The sequence below is a fragment of the Ammospiza caudacuta genome, chromosome 27, assembly GCF_027887145.1.
Source record: "Ammospiza caudacuta isolate bAmmCau1 chromosome 27, bAmmCau1.pri, whole genome shotgun sequence".
NCBI lineage: Eukaryota > Metazoa > Chordata > Aves > Passeriformes > Passerellidae > Ammospiza > Ammospiza caudacuta.
Window position 1 is genome coordinate 5,608,437 of NC_080619.1, and position 14,318 is coordinate 5,622,754.

The 14,318-nt window shown below is 58.4% G+C and overlaps 2 protein-coding genes across 2 annotated transcripts in view; one reads left to right on the forward strand and one right to left on the reverse strand.

Annotated features, from left to right (window-relative positions):
• FBXL20 (F-box and leucine rich repeat protein 20) overlaps window positions 1-4,510 on the forward strand; it is a 45,261-nt gene extending 40,751 nt beyond the window's left edge. The window contains exons 13-15 of the mRNA XM_058820480.1: window positions 739-795; window positions 2,335-2,547; window positions 4,203-4,510. Coding sequence (XP_058676463.1) covers window positions 739-795; window positions 2,335-2,547; window positions 4,203-4,310 — 378 coding nt within the window. The 3' untranslated portion in view covers window positions 4,311-4,510. The remainder of the gene's footprint in view (window positions 1-738; window positions 796-2,334; window positions 2,548-4,202) is intronic.
• Window positions 4,511-8,226: 3,716 nt separating this feature from the next.
• Window positions 8,227-13,645, reverse strand: RPL19 (ribosomal protein L19). The gene is made up of 6 exons (XM_058820579.1): window positions 13,599-13,645; window positions 12,907-13,013; window positions 11,419-11,541; window positions 10,046-10,166; window positions 8,979-9,089; window positions 8,227-8,411 (listed from the first exon to the last, which is right to left on the reverse strand). The coding sequence occupies exons 1-6, from the start codon at window positions 13,601-13,603 to the stop codon at window positions 8,288-8,290; spliced, it is 591 nt and encodes a 196-aa protein (XP_058676562.1). The 5' UTR covers window positions 13,604-13,645; the 3' UTR covers window positions 8,227-8,287.
• Between the last annotated feature and the right edge of the window lie 673 nt (window positions 13,646-14,318).

Here is a 14,318-nt window from a genome sequence, read left to right on the forward strand (position 1 = left end):
GCAGCTCCTGTGGGGGTTTGGGACTGGGAATCTTTGTGGGAATTCCTTCTTCCTGAAGAAAATCAGGAACTGGACAGAGCACAAATCCATCCCAGGCAGTTCCTGTGGGGGTTTGGGATTTGGGAATCTTTGTAGGAATTCCTTCTTCCTGAAGAAAATCAGGAACTGGGCAGAGCACAAATCCATCCCAGGCAGCTCCTGTGGGGGTTTGGGATTGGGAATCTTTGTGGGAATTCCTTCTTCCTGAAGAAAATCAGGAACTGGGCAGGGCACAAATCCATCCCAGGCAGCTCCTGTGGGGGTTTGGGACTGGGAATCTTTGTGGGAATTCCTTCTTCCTAAAGAAAACCAAGACTGGACAGAGCACAAATCCATCCCAGGCAGCTCCTGTGGGGGTTTGGGATTTGGAGTCTTTGTGGGAATTCCTTCTTCCTAAAGAAAACCAGGAGGTGGGCAATCTGTAGGGTTTTCAGAGGGAATCTGAGCCCTCCTTGTCCTTCCAGAGGAGCATTTGGGACACATTTGGGAGCTGATTTCAGCTCCTTAAGGAAGTTAAAAACAATCCAGTGATGCCTCTGCACCCCAGTTCTCCAGGGGCGGGAGGAGATTTCCATGAGGGCCTGTGGGGAAATCTTAAGGATTAGGGAAAATCCTGCAGTTTTTCTTTGGTAGAAAGGAAAAATAAACCAAATCCTTGTGCCCAGCACCAAAATGAAAGGGTTTTTCCTTCTTTTCCAGATTACAGACAGCACACTAATCCAGCTTTCCATACACTGTCCACGGCTGCAGGTCCTGGTGAGTATCCCAGGGGACACTTCCAGCATTTCCTTCCTCCAAACAAAGGGATTTCAAACACTCCCTGACTTCACAGTTGGAAGAATTCTGCTGCAGACCTGACCCTGAGGAACCTCTTACCCCATCCCTGCTGCTTGCAGGAATCCCACCCACAGGAAAGGGGTTGTGGGGGTTGTCCCAGGAGCAGAATTCCAGGTGGGATCTGCCTGCTCAGGAGCTGTCAGTCTGTCTGTGGGACAGGAACCTGCTCAGTGCCCCTGGGAAGCCTTTGGGGCTGAATCTCTGGGAATTTGGAGTGCTCAGTGCCTTTGGGAAGCCTTTGGGGCTGAAACTCTGGGGGTTTGGAGTGCTCAGTGCCTTTGGGAAGCCTTTGGGGTTGAAACTCTGGGGGTTTGAAGTGCTCAGTGCCCCTGGGAAGCCTTTGGGGCTGAAACTCTGGGGGTTTGGAGTGCTCAGTGCCCCTGGGAAGGCTTTGGAGCTGAAACTCTGGGGGTTTGGAGTGCTCAGTGCCCCTGGGAAGGCTTTGGAGCTGAAACTCTGGGGGTTTGGAGTGCTCAGTGCCTTTGGGAAGCCTTTGGGGTTGAAACTCTGGGGGTTTGGAGTGCTCAGTGCCCCTGGGAAGCCTTTGGGGCTGAAACTCTGGGGGTTTGGAGTGCTCAGTGCCTTTGGGAAGCCTTTGGGGTTGAAACTCTGGGGGTTTGAAGTGCTCAGTGCCTTGGGAAGCCTTTGGGGATGAATCTCTGGGAATTTGGGCTCTGTCCCCCCTGGGGTTGTGCCCTGAGGGATGCTGTCCCGGGGGGTGTGGGCTCTGCAGTGCAGTCAGCCCTCAGCAGAGGCAGCTCCAGCTCCTGCCTCAGGCCCTGCTTCCTCCTCCAGGACTTTGCAGGTGAATCCCCCTGAAAATCCACACCCCTCTGTGTGGGGACAGAGTTTAACCCTTCTGGGGACAGAGTTAACCCTTCTGTCTCAGGACAGAGTTTAACCCCTCTCTTTAGGGACAGAGTTTAACCCTTCTGGGGACAGAGTTTAACCCCTCTGTCTGGGAACAGAGTTTAATCCCTCTGGGGACAGAGTTTAACCCCTTTGTGTGGGCACAGAGTTTAACCCTTCTGTCTCAGGGCAGAGTTTAACCCCTCTGTCTGGGGACAAAGTTAAACCCCTCTGTTTGGGGACAGAGTTTAACCCCTGTGTTTGGGGACAGAGTTTAACCCTTCTGTCTCAGGACAGAGTGTAACCCCTGTGTTTGGGGACAGAATTTAACCCTTCTGTCTCAGGACAGAGTTTAACCCCTCTGTCTCAGGACAGAGTTTAACCCCTTTGTTTGGAGACAGAATTTAACCCCTCTGTCTCAGGACAGAGTTTAACCCCTCTGTCTCAGGACAGAGTGTAACCCCTGTGTTTGGGGACAGAATTTAACCCTTCTGTCTCAGGACAGAGTTTAACCCCTCTGCCTCAGGGCAGAGTTTAACCCCTCTGCCTCAGGGCAGAGTTTAACCCCTCTGTCTCAGGACAGAGTGTAACCCCTGTGTTTGGGGACAGAGTTTATCCCACTGCGAGCTGATCACGGACGATGGCATCCGTCACCTGGGCAACGGCGCCTGCGCCCACGACCGGCTGGAGGTGATCGAGCTGGACAACTGCCCCCTGATCACCGACGCCTCCCTGGAGCACCTCAAGAGCTGCCACAGCCTCGAGAGGATAGAACTGTACGACTGCCAGCAGATCACGCGGGCCGGGATCAAGAGACTCAGGGTGAGCTGGGGCGGGGAGGAGCTGGGATGGAGAGGGGCTGGGATAGGGAGGGTTCAGCCATGGGGAGGAGCTGGGATTGGGGAGGGTTTATCCATGGGGAGGAGCTGGGATTGGGGAGGGTTTATCCACAGGGAGGAGCTGGGATTGGGGAGGGTTTATCCATGGGGAGGAGCTGGGATTGGGGAGGGTTTATCCACAGGGAGAAGCTGGGATGGGGAGGGGCTGGGATGGGGAGGGTTTATCCATGGGGAGGAGCTGGGATTGAGGACGGTTTATTCACAGGGAGGAGCTGGGATGGGGAGGGTTTATCCACGGGGAGGGTTTATCCACAGGGAGGAGCTGGGATGGAGAGGGGCTGGGATGGGGAGGGTTTATCCACGGGGAGGGTTTATCCACGGGGAGGGTTTATCCATGGGGAGGGTTTATCTATGGGGAGGGTTTATCCATGGGGAGGAGCTGGGATGGGGAGGGTTTATCTATGGGGAGGGTTTATCCATGGGGAGGGTTTATCCATGGGGAGGAGCTGGGATGGGGAGGGTTTATCTATGGGGAGGGTTTATCCATGGGGAGGGTTTATCCATGGGGAGGAGCTGGGATGGGGAGGATCTGGGATGAGGAGGGTTCATCCAAAAGGAGGAGCTGAGATCGGGAGGGTTTATCCACAAGGAGAAGCTGGGATAGGGTGGATTCATCCATGGGGAGGAGCTGGGATTGGGAGGGTTCATCCATAGGGAGGAGAAAGGGAAGGAAGGGAGGGAGGAGCTGGGATGGGGAGGAGCTGGGATGGGGAGGGTTCATCCATAAGGAGGAGCTGGGATTGTGGGGGTTTATCTGCAGGGAGGAGTTGGGATGGGGAGGGTTTATCCATAGGATAGGGAGGAGCTATCATGCCTATCCATAGGGATAGGGAGGGTTCATCCATGAGGAGGGTTTATCCATGGGGAAGGTTTATCCATGGGGAGGGTTTATCCACAGGGAGGAGCTGGGATTGTGGGGGTTTATCCACAGGGAGGAGCTGGGATGGGGAGGGTTCATCCATAGGGAAGGTTTATCTAGAGGGAGAAGCTGGGATGGGGAGGGTTTCAGCCACGGGGAGGAGCTGGGATGGAGGAGGAGCTGGGATGGGGAGGGTTTACCCACAAGGAGAAGCTGGGATAGGGGAGATTCAGCCATGGGGAGGAGCTGGGACCTAGAGGGTTTATCCACAGGGAGGAGCTGGGATGGGGAGGATTCAGCTGTGGAGAGGAGCTGGGATCTGGAGGGTTTATCCATAGGGATGGAGGAGGAGCTGGGATGGGGAGGGTTTACCCACAAGGAGAAGCTGGGATAGGGGAGATTGAGCCATGGGGAGGAGCTGGGATCTGGAGGGTTTATCCATAGGGATGAGGAGGAGCTGGGATGGGGAGGAGCTGGGATGGGGAGGGTTTATCCCCAGGGAGGAGCTGGGATTGTGGGGGTTTATCCATGAGGAGGATCTGGAATGGGGGGGGGGGGGGTTCATCCACAGGGAGGGCTGAGCTCCCATCCCCTGGTTCTCCTCCTCAGAAGAGTTGTGAGAACCATCAGCTCCCTCATCCTGGGCCCCCTGTGAGCACCAGCAGGGGAGGGAGCCGAGGTTCCGGGGCAAGCCCTGCCATCCCCACGTTCCCCTGCAGACCCACCTGCCCAACATCAAAGTCCACGCCTACTTCGCCCCGGTGACCCCCCCGCCGTCGGTGGGCGGCAGCCGGCAGCGCTTCTGCAGATGCTGCATCATCCTATGACCCTGGAGCCTCCTGCCGGCCTGCTGGGGCTGGAAGCACGCCTGGGAACCCCCAGATCTCCAGAACCTCGGAGGAAAAGCGCCCCCAGCGAGCAGGGCTGGGCTGCCACCCGCACACCCCGGCGGGATGAGGGAGCAGGGCTGGTCCGAGCCCTTCCTGCTGGAATAGCCCTGGCCAGCAGGGGAGGGCTCCCAGCCTGCAGGGACCGGGGCTGCTGCTGCTGCTGAGGGAGGAAAAGGAACCGGGAGATGCTTGGAGTGGGGAGAGGGGAGAGGAGAGGAACACGCTGAACCCCCTTGTGCAGGAGGAAAAACCCCAACAAACGTGAAGACTCAAACAAAATCTAAAAACCCCAACGAAGCTGAGAGCCCCAACAAAACCTGAGAACCACAACAAAACCTGGAAACTCAAACAAAACCTGGAAAGCCAAACAAAGCAGGAAAACTTAAACAAAACCTGAAAACCCGAACAAAACCTGAAAACTCAAACAAAACCTGAAAACCCAAACAAAACCTGAAAACTCAAACAAAACCCGAGAACCCCAACAAATCTGAAAACCCCAACAAGCCTGAAAACCCAAACAAAACCTGAGAACCCCAACAAAACCTGGAAACCCAAACAAAACCTGAAAACTCAAACAAAACATGAAAATCCCAACAAACCTGAAAACCCCAACAAAACCTGAGAACCCCAACAAATCTGAAAACCCCAACGAGTTCCATGTCCATTTGTCAGTAAGGGAATGAAACAGCAGCTGCTGAGCCAGGATTTCCCTGGGATCCAGAATTTCCCTCTGGGATCCAGGATCTCCCTCTGGGATCCAGGATTTCCCTCTGGGATCCAGGATTTCCCTGGGATCCAGGATTTCCCTGGGATTCAGATTTTCCTGGGATCCAGGATTTCCCTCTGGGATTCAGGATTTCTCTGGGATCCAGGATTTCCCTGGGATTCAGGATCTCCCTCTGGGATGCAGAATTTCCCTCTGGGATTCAGGATTTCCCTGGGATCCAGAATTTCCCTGGGATCCAGGATTTCCCTGGGATCCAGAATTTCCCTCTGGGATCCAGGATTTCTCTGGGATCCAGGATTTCCCTGTGGTTCAGGATTTCCCTGGGATCCAGAATTTCCCTCTGGGATCCAGGATTTCCCTCTTGGATCCAGGATTTCCCTGGGATTCAGGATTTCCCTCTGGGATCCAGGATTTCCCTGGGATCCAGGATTTCCCTGGGATCCAGAATTTCCCTCTGGGATCCAGGATTTCCCTCTTGGATCCAGGATTTCCCTCTTGGATCCAGGATTTCCCTGTGGTTCAGGATTTCCCCTGTGCTTCCCTGCTCCCACCTGAGCACGCTCACATGAAGGCTCATCTTCCCTGTGTCAGATTCTTCCCAGATTGTTGTGATGGACCTTGGAATTTCTAATTCCACATATTTTACCCTCCCCAAATCCTGCCTTTTTTTTTCTTTTTTTAAGGTTTTTTCCCAAATTTTTCTTCCAAATTCAGTCATTTATTGAGATTTCCCAGCAAACCCATTAGGAATTTTTTCCCAGGAGAAGCCTGAGCCTGTGATGAGGTGTCAGGAAGATTTGAAAGGAGCACAGGGAGCTGCACCCCAGGCTGGATAATCAGGGATTGGGTGTCCAAACTCATCCCAAATCCAGGTTTTATCCCAATGACAAGGATAGAATCCTCCACACAGGGAATAATATATATACAAATATATAATTCTCAGCACAGGGAGAAAGTCCCAGCCCGTGTTCCAAGGACTGTGAGTTCCCTCCTCCTGTCCCATCCCTCCATCCTCCCCCAAGGAAAAGCCAAGTAGAGCTTTTTGCTCGTTGCCCTGATGAAGAATTAATTAAGGATTCCCTGTTGGAGCAGGGCTGGGATCCTCCCTCAGTGCCTGTGGGGGCCCTTCCTGCCCTCCCCACCTGCCCAGGTAAGTGTGGAGCCCTGGATGGGCTCTGGATGTGCCAGGCCCAGCTCTGGGGGGACAGGGAGGCTTTGCTGGCTGCTTTTTTGGGGTGTCCCAGGCTCCAGGGGAGCCCAGAGGGATGAAATCCCAGGCTGGAACTGCTGGGCAGATCCCAAGGGTTGAAGGGATGGGTCTGCGGCTCCGTGTCTGTCGTTCCCGCTGTCCGTGCGGGGAGCTCGGCGCCGCATCGAAGGGTTTGGCTTCCCCTGGGTGCTGAGGAATCTCCTGGTGGGGCAGGAGCAGCTGCAGCAGCAGGAGTGGCTGTGTAGGGGCTGGGCATGGCGGGGGATTTTCCCATTTTCCCACCAGGAATTCCAAAAGGACAATGAGCTGTTCCCAGCAGGAGCTGCGCCCCTTCATGTCCCCCAGCCTGGGAGCACCTCCAGGCTGCTGTGGTTAAAAGGACACTGTCAATGCCCTCCTGTAGGTGGCTTTTAATCCCTTATATTTATTCAAATCCTCTTTAGCGCTGTGGATTCTCCCCCTCTCCTCGGGCGCCTTCATTTCCAGAACTTTCTCCAGGTTTCAGGGTGGCAGAAGATGCTGGTGACAGACTGGACGGGCAGAGGGGTCACCCAGCAATCACAGGATTTGCACAACTCTGGGAAAATAAAATAAAAACAAAACACTTTTTGTTTAGTTCCTACTGTGGCAGGGGAGAGAGAAGAGCGGGATTTTGGCTGGCTGATCCCTTTGGAACAGAGCAGAGTTTTCCAGGGAAAACTCCAGAACACAGAACCCAAAGCAATTTTATTTTCTGTTTGCAGACCAGGGTGACAGCATTAAGGTAGCTCAAACTTCTTGACAGTGTCCTTTTAAGTCAATTATCCGTCTTCAAATGGACTCTTCCTGATGTTTATATTTATAAATACCAATAAACACCATTTTCCAAGCTGTGTCTCGCTGGGGGAATCACTGGGTGGGGGAAAAATCCAATTCCTGCATGGGGCAGCTCCTGAGGGGGAGTGTTTGGGTGGGGGTCTCGGGGCACACAGGATGTACTGGAATGGTGGCAGTGATGTGGAGATGCCACCATTGGGCTCCTGCTTCATGCAGGGCAGGACTGGGGTGTCCCTGCAGGAAAACGCCCCTGGGAAGGGTGGGAGCTCGGCCGTGCCTCAGTTTCCCCGAGCCCAGCAGAATTGGGGGGTACCTGAGCACCCCCGAGGCGGGCAGGGGGTACATGTGCCCGGGGCTGGCTGTGCCAGGAGAGCATGGTGGGACAGGGTGGGGACAGGGGGGGACACCCCGCGAGCAGAGGTGACAGCACAGAGGGACAGAGGGACAGGGGGCTGGGCCCGGGTGGGGGGGGTTGACATGAACAGCGCGGAGGGAGGGGCTCCGATTGCTGTCAATACAAGGGGGGGGGGGACACCAGGGGGCTCCCCCAGCCCCTTTGTCCCAGCCAAGACCCCTCCCCCGTGCGTGTCCTGTCACCACCCCCCTTTAATTCCTGCCAGATTTGGCTCTTTTTGGGTAAAAAGGGGCATTTGCAGAGCCCCAGGGTGTGGGGGGGGGGGGTCAGTGGGTGCTGTGTCCTCTCCTGGTGACACTGGGACAGGACACGGGGTGTCACACACACACTGGGGGTGTCACACACGGACCCATCACTGTAATGAGCTGGGTGGGGGTCTCAGCTCCATTTCAGGGGTGGGGGGGACCCTCCCCAGCTCACTGGGACCCTCCCCAGCTCACTGAACCCCCCCCAGGTGGGCCCAGAGCTCATCCAGGCCGTGTCTGTCTGTCTGTCCAGCCATTCCCCGTGTGGCAAGGAGCTCCTGGGGCAGTTTGGGGGGTCTGCACCCAGCTCTGGGGGTCCCTAATGTGAGCTCCAGCCCCTCAGCTCCTCCCTGAGCCTTTGGGGGGTTCAGGGGCTCCCACTCAGGGATCCCCAGCAGTTCCCAGATCCCTCCCTGCTGCAGACACTGAGACTCGGTGGGAAGAGTCCGGGATGTTTTATTGGGGGCCTGGGGGTGGGACAGGCTCGGGGACAGCCCCCGGTCACTTCTTGGCCTCCTCCTCCTTGGACAGGGTTTTGATGATCTCCTCCTTCTTGGCCTGCAGCCGCTCCTCCCTGCGCTTCCGCGCCTCCTTGGTCTTGGAGCGCCGCGCCTCCGCCTGGTCCCTGCGGGGTTGGGGACGTGAGGAACCCACAGCAAACCCACAACAGCCCCACAACAGCCAAAACATCCCCAGGACGGCCCCAGAACAACCCCACAACACCCAGAACAGCCCCAGAACGTCACCAGAACAACCCCACAACACCCAGAACAGCCCCAGAACAACCCCACCCTGCCCCCTGCCCCAAACACCCAGAACAACCCCACAGCACCCAGAACAGCTCCAGAACGTCCAGAATGGCCCCAAACACCCAGAACAACCCCTCAGCACCCCGGCCCTGTCCCCAGGCCCTCCTGTCCCACAGCACCCCGCTGGATCCCAGGGATTTCCATTCACTCCATCCAGGAGCAGCTGTTTGGAGTCTCTGCTGAACCCCAGAGTGCTCAGATTCAGCTTTTCCCCCCCAGGACACCGCAAGATTTTGCAATCCCTCCCCTCCCCTGGTGAAACCCCAAACCCCACAGAGCCCACATTTCTCAGTTTTGCCCCATTTGGGATGGAATCCCCCCCCAGAAATGCCCCCCAGGGGGGGTTTATCCCTGCCAATCCCTCCTGCCAGGGCAGCACTTACGCCAGGAGCTTCTTGCGGGCCTTGTCGGCCTTCAGCTTGTGGATGTGCTCCATGAGGATGCGCTTGTTCTTGAACACGTTGCCCTTGACCTTCAGGTACAGGCTGTGGTACCTGGGGGGCACAGGGGGGGGACATCAGCTCCTGCTGGGAGCACTGGGATGGACTGGGAGCACTGGGATGGACTGGGATGGGAGCACTGGGATGGACTGGGAGCACTGGGATGGGATGGACTGGGATGGGATGAGAGCACTGGGATGGGCTACGATGGGATGGACTGGGAGCACTGGGATGGACTGGGATAGGATGGGAGCACTGGGATGGACTGGGATAGGATGGGAGCACTGGGATGGACTGGGATGGGAGCACTGGGATGGACTGGGATAGGATGGGAGCACTGGGATGGACTGGGATGGGAGCACTGGGATGGACTGGGATGGGAGCACTGAGGTGGGCTAGGATGGGATGGGAGCACTGGGATGGACTGGGATGGGAGCACTGGGATGGACTGGGATGGGAGCACTGGGATGGACTGGGATGGGATGGGAGCACTGGGATGGGATAGACTGGGATGGGATGGGAACACTGGGATTAAGGGATGTCCCCGCCCTGCTGGTGGTGTGGGAAGGGCAGGGCCAAGGATTCAGGGCTCATCCCAGCCCTTTCCGGCAGAACTGAACCTGTCCAGGGACTGGTCTGGCCCATACTGGGAGGACTGGGAATGGCCAGGGTTGCCCAGGGAATGGCTAGGGTTGCCCTGGGAGGGCTGAGAATGGCCTGGGAATGGCCAGGGAGGGACGGGAATGGTTGGAGTGTCCCAGGGAATGGCTGAGGTTGCTCTGAGGATGGCTGGGGAATGGCCAGGGAGGGATGGAGTTGCCCAGAGAATGACTGAGGTCGCCCAGGAAGGGCTGGAGTTACCCAGGGAGGGATGGAATTGGCCAGGGAATGGCTGGAGCTGCCCAGGGTTGCAGGGAATGCCCGTGGCAGTGGAACTCGGGGCTCTGGGGGCACCCAGCCCAGCCCAGCCCAGCCCAGCCCAGCCCAGCCCAGCCCAGCCCAGCCCTCACATGTGGCGGTCGATCTTCTTGGACTCGCGGTAGCGCCGCAGCAGCCGCCGCAGGATCCGCATGCGCCGCATCCAGGTGACCTTCTCGGGCATGCGGGCGTTGGCCGTGCCCTTCCTCTTGCCTGCAGCGGGGAAAGGGGTCAGGAGGAGCCCAAACTCCTGCCAGCAAAACCCCACAGGCACCCCAAAGCTCTCCATCCTCCCCTTCCCCTCAAAGAAACCATCAGTAACACAGCCAGGGTTTCCTGTGTCCCCAAACCCAGGGCGGGATTGCCAAGGGTGAGGGAGCAGCAGCTGTGTGAGATGGGGAACTTCCCCCATTCCCAGGGGGACTGGGCACTCAATTCCCCCATTCCCAGGGACATGCAGCCCTCAATTCCCCATTCCCAAGGGGATTGGGCACTCCCTGATGTGGATTTCCCTATTCCCAAGGGGACTGGGCATTCAATTCCCCCATTCCCAGAGGGTTGGGGCATTCAATTCCTCATTTCCAGGGGGTTGGGGCACTCCCAGATGTGGATTTGCCCCACTCCCAGGTGAACTGGGCACTCAGTTCCCCACTCGGGGCACTCCCAGATGTGGATTCCCCCACTCCCAGGGGAATTGGGCACTCAGTTCCCCCTCCCAGGGCCACTCAATTCCCCCATTCCCAGGGGCACGGGGTCCCTGATGTGGATTTGCCCCATTCCCAGGGGGTTGGGGCACTCAATTCCCCACTCCAAGGGGCATGGGGCACTCCCTGATACGAATTCCTCCATTCCCAAGGGGATTGGGCATTCAATTCCCCCATTCCCAGGGGGTTGGGGCACTCAATTCCCCATTCCTGGGGTTGGGGCACTCAATTCCCCCATTCCCATGGATGTGGGGCACTCAGTTCCCCACTCCCAGGGGCATGGGGCACTCCCAGATGTGGATTTGCCCCGTTCCCAGGGGCATGGGGCACTCAATTCCCCACTGCCATGCCCACGGGGCACTCCCTGATGTGGATTTGCCCCATTCCCATGGACATGGGGCACTCAGTTCCCCACTCCCAGGGGAATTGGGCACTCAATTCCCCACTGCCATGCCCACGGGGCACTCCCAGATGTGGATTTGCCCCGTTCCCAGGGGAACTGGGCACTCAGTTCCCCACTGCCATGCCCACGGGGCACTCACCGATGTGGATTTGCCCCATTCCCATGGACATGGGGCACTCAATTCCCCATTCCCATGCCCACGGGGCACTCCCTGATGTGGATTTGCCCCGTTCCCAGGGGGTTGGGGCACTCAGTTCCCCAGTGCCATGCCCACGGGGCACTCCCTGATGTGGATTTGCCCCGTTCCCAGGGGGTTGGGGCACTCAGTTCCCCAGTGCCATGCCCACGGGGCACTCACCGATGCCCATGTGCCGGCCCTTCCTGCGGGCCAGCGTGTTCTTCCTGCAGCGGGCGCGCGAGTGCACGGTCACGGGCTTGCGGATGATCAGCCCGTCCTTGATCAGCTTGCGGATCTGCTGCCCTGCAAAGGCACCGGCACCTCCTGGGGGCTGCAGGGACCCCAGCCCGGGGCAGGGAGAGCACCGGGGACAGGGCAGTGCCCCCCTCAGAGCCCTGTGCCCCATTTTCAGAGCCCTGTGCTCCCCCCTTCTCACAGAGCTGTTTTCCCTTCTCTCAGAGTTGTGTTCCCCCTCCTCAAAGCCCTGTTCTCCCCCTCTCAGGATCCTGTTCTCCCCCTCCTCAAATCCCTGCTTTCCCTCTCCTCAGGGCTGTGTGTTCCCCCTCCTCAAAGCCCTGTTCTCCCCCTTCAGAGCTCTGTGTTCCCCCTCCTCACAGAGCTGTTTTCCCTTCCCCCAGAGTTGTGTTCCCTCTCCTCAAAGCCCTGTTCTCCCCCTCTCAGGATCCTGTTCTCCCCCTCCTAAAATCCCTGCTTTCCCTCTCTTCAGAGCCCTGCTCTCCCCCTCCTCAAAGCCCTGTTTTCCCTCTCCTCAGGGCTCTGTGTTCCCCCCTTCTCACAGAGCTGTTTTCCCTTCTCTCAGAGTTGTGTTCCCCCTCCTCAAAGCCCTGTTCTCCCCCTCTCAGGATCCTGTTCTCCCCCTCCTCAAATCCCTGCTTTCCCTCTCCTCAGGGCTGTGTGTTCCCCCTCCTCAAAGCCCTGTTCTCCCCCTTCAGAGCTCTGTGTTCCCCCTCCTCACAGAGCTGTTTTCCCTTCCCCCAGAGTTGTGTTCCCTCTCCTCAAAGCCCTGTTCTCCCCCTCTCAGGATCCTGTTCTCCCCCTCCTAAAATCCCCGTTTTCCCTCTCCTCAGGGCTCTGTGTTCCCCCTCCTCACAGCCCTGTTCTCTCCTTCTCAGGATCCCTTTCTCCCCCTCCTCAGAGCCCTGTCCTTCCCCCTTGACAGTCCTGTTCTCCCCCTCTCAGGACTCCATTTTTCCCCTCCCTCACAGCTCTGATCCCTCCCACACCCCCAGCCCTGTTCTTCCTCTCCTCAAATCCCTGTTCTCCCTTTCCTCCAATCCCTATTCCCTCTCTCCTCGCAGCCCTGTGTTCCCCCTCCTCTCAGAGTCCTGTTCTCCCCCTCCCAACCCCTGTCATCCTCCCCCTCACAGCCCTGTTTGTTTTCCCTCCTGTTTCTCCCACCGAATCTCCAACAATCCCAATTCCCTCACTCATTATCTCAGAGCACACCACCAGGCACCTCCTCAGTGCAAATCCTGAAAACCCCCACTTTAACCTGCAAAGAACCTGCTGAATTTCACCTGAGCCAAATCTTGAACTTTTGGGAGACCTTTCCCACACTCGCTGACTTTACCAACCTAAACTCACTGACATTACCGAGCTCCCCCAAACCTCTGCTCCCTGCTGGATCCCACAGATCCCCTCACGTACGGGAGTTGGCATTGGCGATCTCGTTGGTCTCGTTGGGATCAAGCCACACCTTCTTCTTCCCGCAGCGCAGCACGCTGGAGGCCAGCCTCTTCTGGAGCCGGAGCATACTGCGAGGGAATGGGCACGGATCAGGGGGGTCTGCACCCTTCAGGGACCCCTAACCCCCCTTTAGGGACCCTACAGCCCCTCCGACCCCCACTTTAGGGACCCTCGACTCCGCCTTTAGGGACCCTACAGCCCCCTCAGGGACCCTTGACCCACCTTTAGGGACCCTCACCCCACTGGGAGGGTCCCCATCTCCACCAAGGGACCCTCACCACCCTCAGGGTCCCGCATCGCCCCTCACGGGACCCTCACTCCCCTCAGGGACTCATCCCCCCCCCCCGGCCCTCAGACCCCTCCTCACCCCCCTCAGGTTCTCAAACGCCCCGCGCTGTTCCAAGGGGCGCATCCAAGGTCCGCAGTGCCCCAGAGCAGCGCCCCCAGACCCCCCTCATGCCCCTCACGCCCCTCCGCCATCTTCCCGCCAGGCCTCAGGAGGCCGCGGCCGCCTCACAGCGCCCGGGGCCGCCACCCAGCCCTGCCCGGACGCCGCCCCGGTTCTGAGGACACTCTCCCGCTCCCCTCCAGCCCTCCCCGGTGCCTCCCGACCGCCGTTATCCCCCGAGCAGCGGCCGCGGCCCCGCTCCCACCTCATGGCGGCGGCGGCGCCGGGGCCGGAGAGACGCAGCGGCAGCGCTGACCCCGCCCTCTGCCTGCGGGATGTACCACCCCACCCCCGCCTCCGCGCCCATCCCCGCGGCCTCGCCGCAACCCGAAACGCGCTAAAAGAACAAACGCGATAAAATCACGCGTGACCGCTTATCTAAAAGACCGAGACCCACGCGGGATGCGTGCGAGAGGAGTGGGTCCTGCCCGGCTCCCCCCTCGGTTGTTGTAGGATGGTACAGCCCGCGCGTGCGTGGCGGGAAGGGCTGGGCGGGGGCTGCGCATGCGCGGTGGGGATGTGGGCGGCACGTGGAGGGAGCACTGGGATGGACTGGGAGCACTGGGATAAACTGGGATGGCATTAGGATGGCATTAGGATGGCATTAGGGGATGTCTCTGCCCTGCTGGCGGTGTGGGAAGCTCAGGGCAGAGGGTTCAGGCTCGTCCCAGTCCTTGCTGGTAGAACTGGACCTGTCCAGGCACCGCTCTGGCCCATACTGGGAGCACTGGGATGGGATTAAAACGGGATTAGGGGGTGTCCCTGCCCCGCTGGCAGCGCAGGGCGGGGGGCTCAGGGTTCGTCCCAGCCCTTGCTGGCAGAACCGAACATGTCCAGGCAGGTCTGGACGTGTCCATGGGAGCACTGGTGCTGTGCTGTGCCCAAACTGGTCTGTACTGGGAGGGCTGAGTCTGCTTTGGGATCG

Bases quoted from the DNA above. Each gene is read 5' to 3' on its own strand.
- RPL19 (XM_058820579.1), bottom strand. The intron at 11,542-12,906 runs GTACGTGAGGGG...GTGCCTTTGCAG, and splicing joins GATCGCCAATGCCAACTCCC to GGCAGCAGATCCGCAAGCTG. The intron at 10,167-11,418 runs GTGAGTGCCCCG...TCCCCGCTGCAG, and splicing joins GGGCCGGCACATGGGCATCG to GCAAGAGGAAGGGCACGGCC.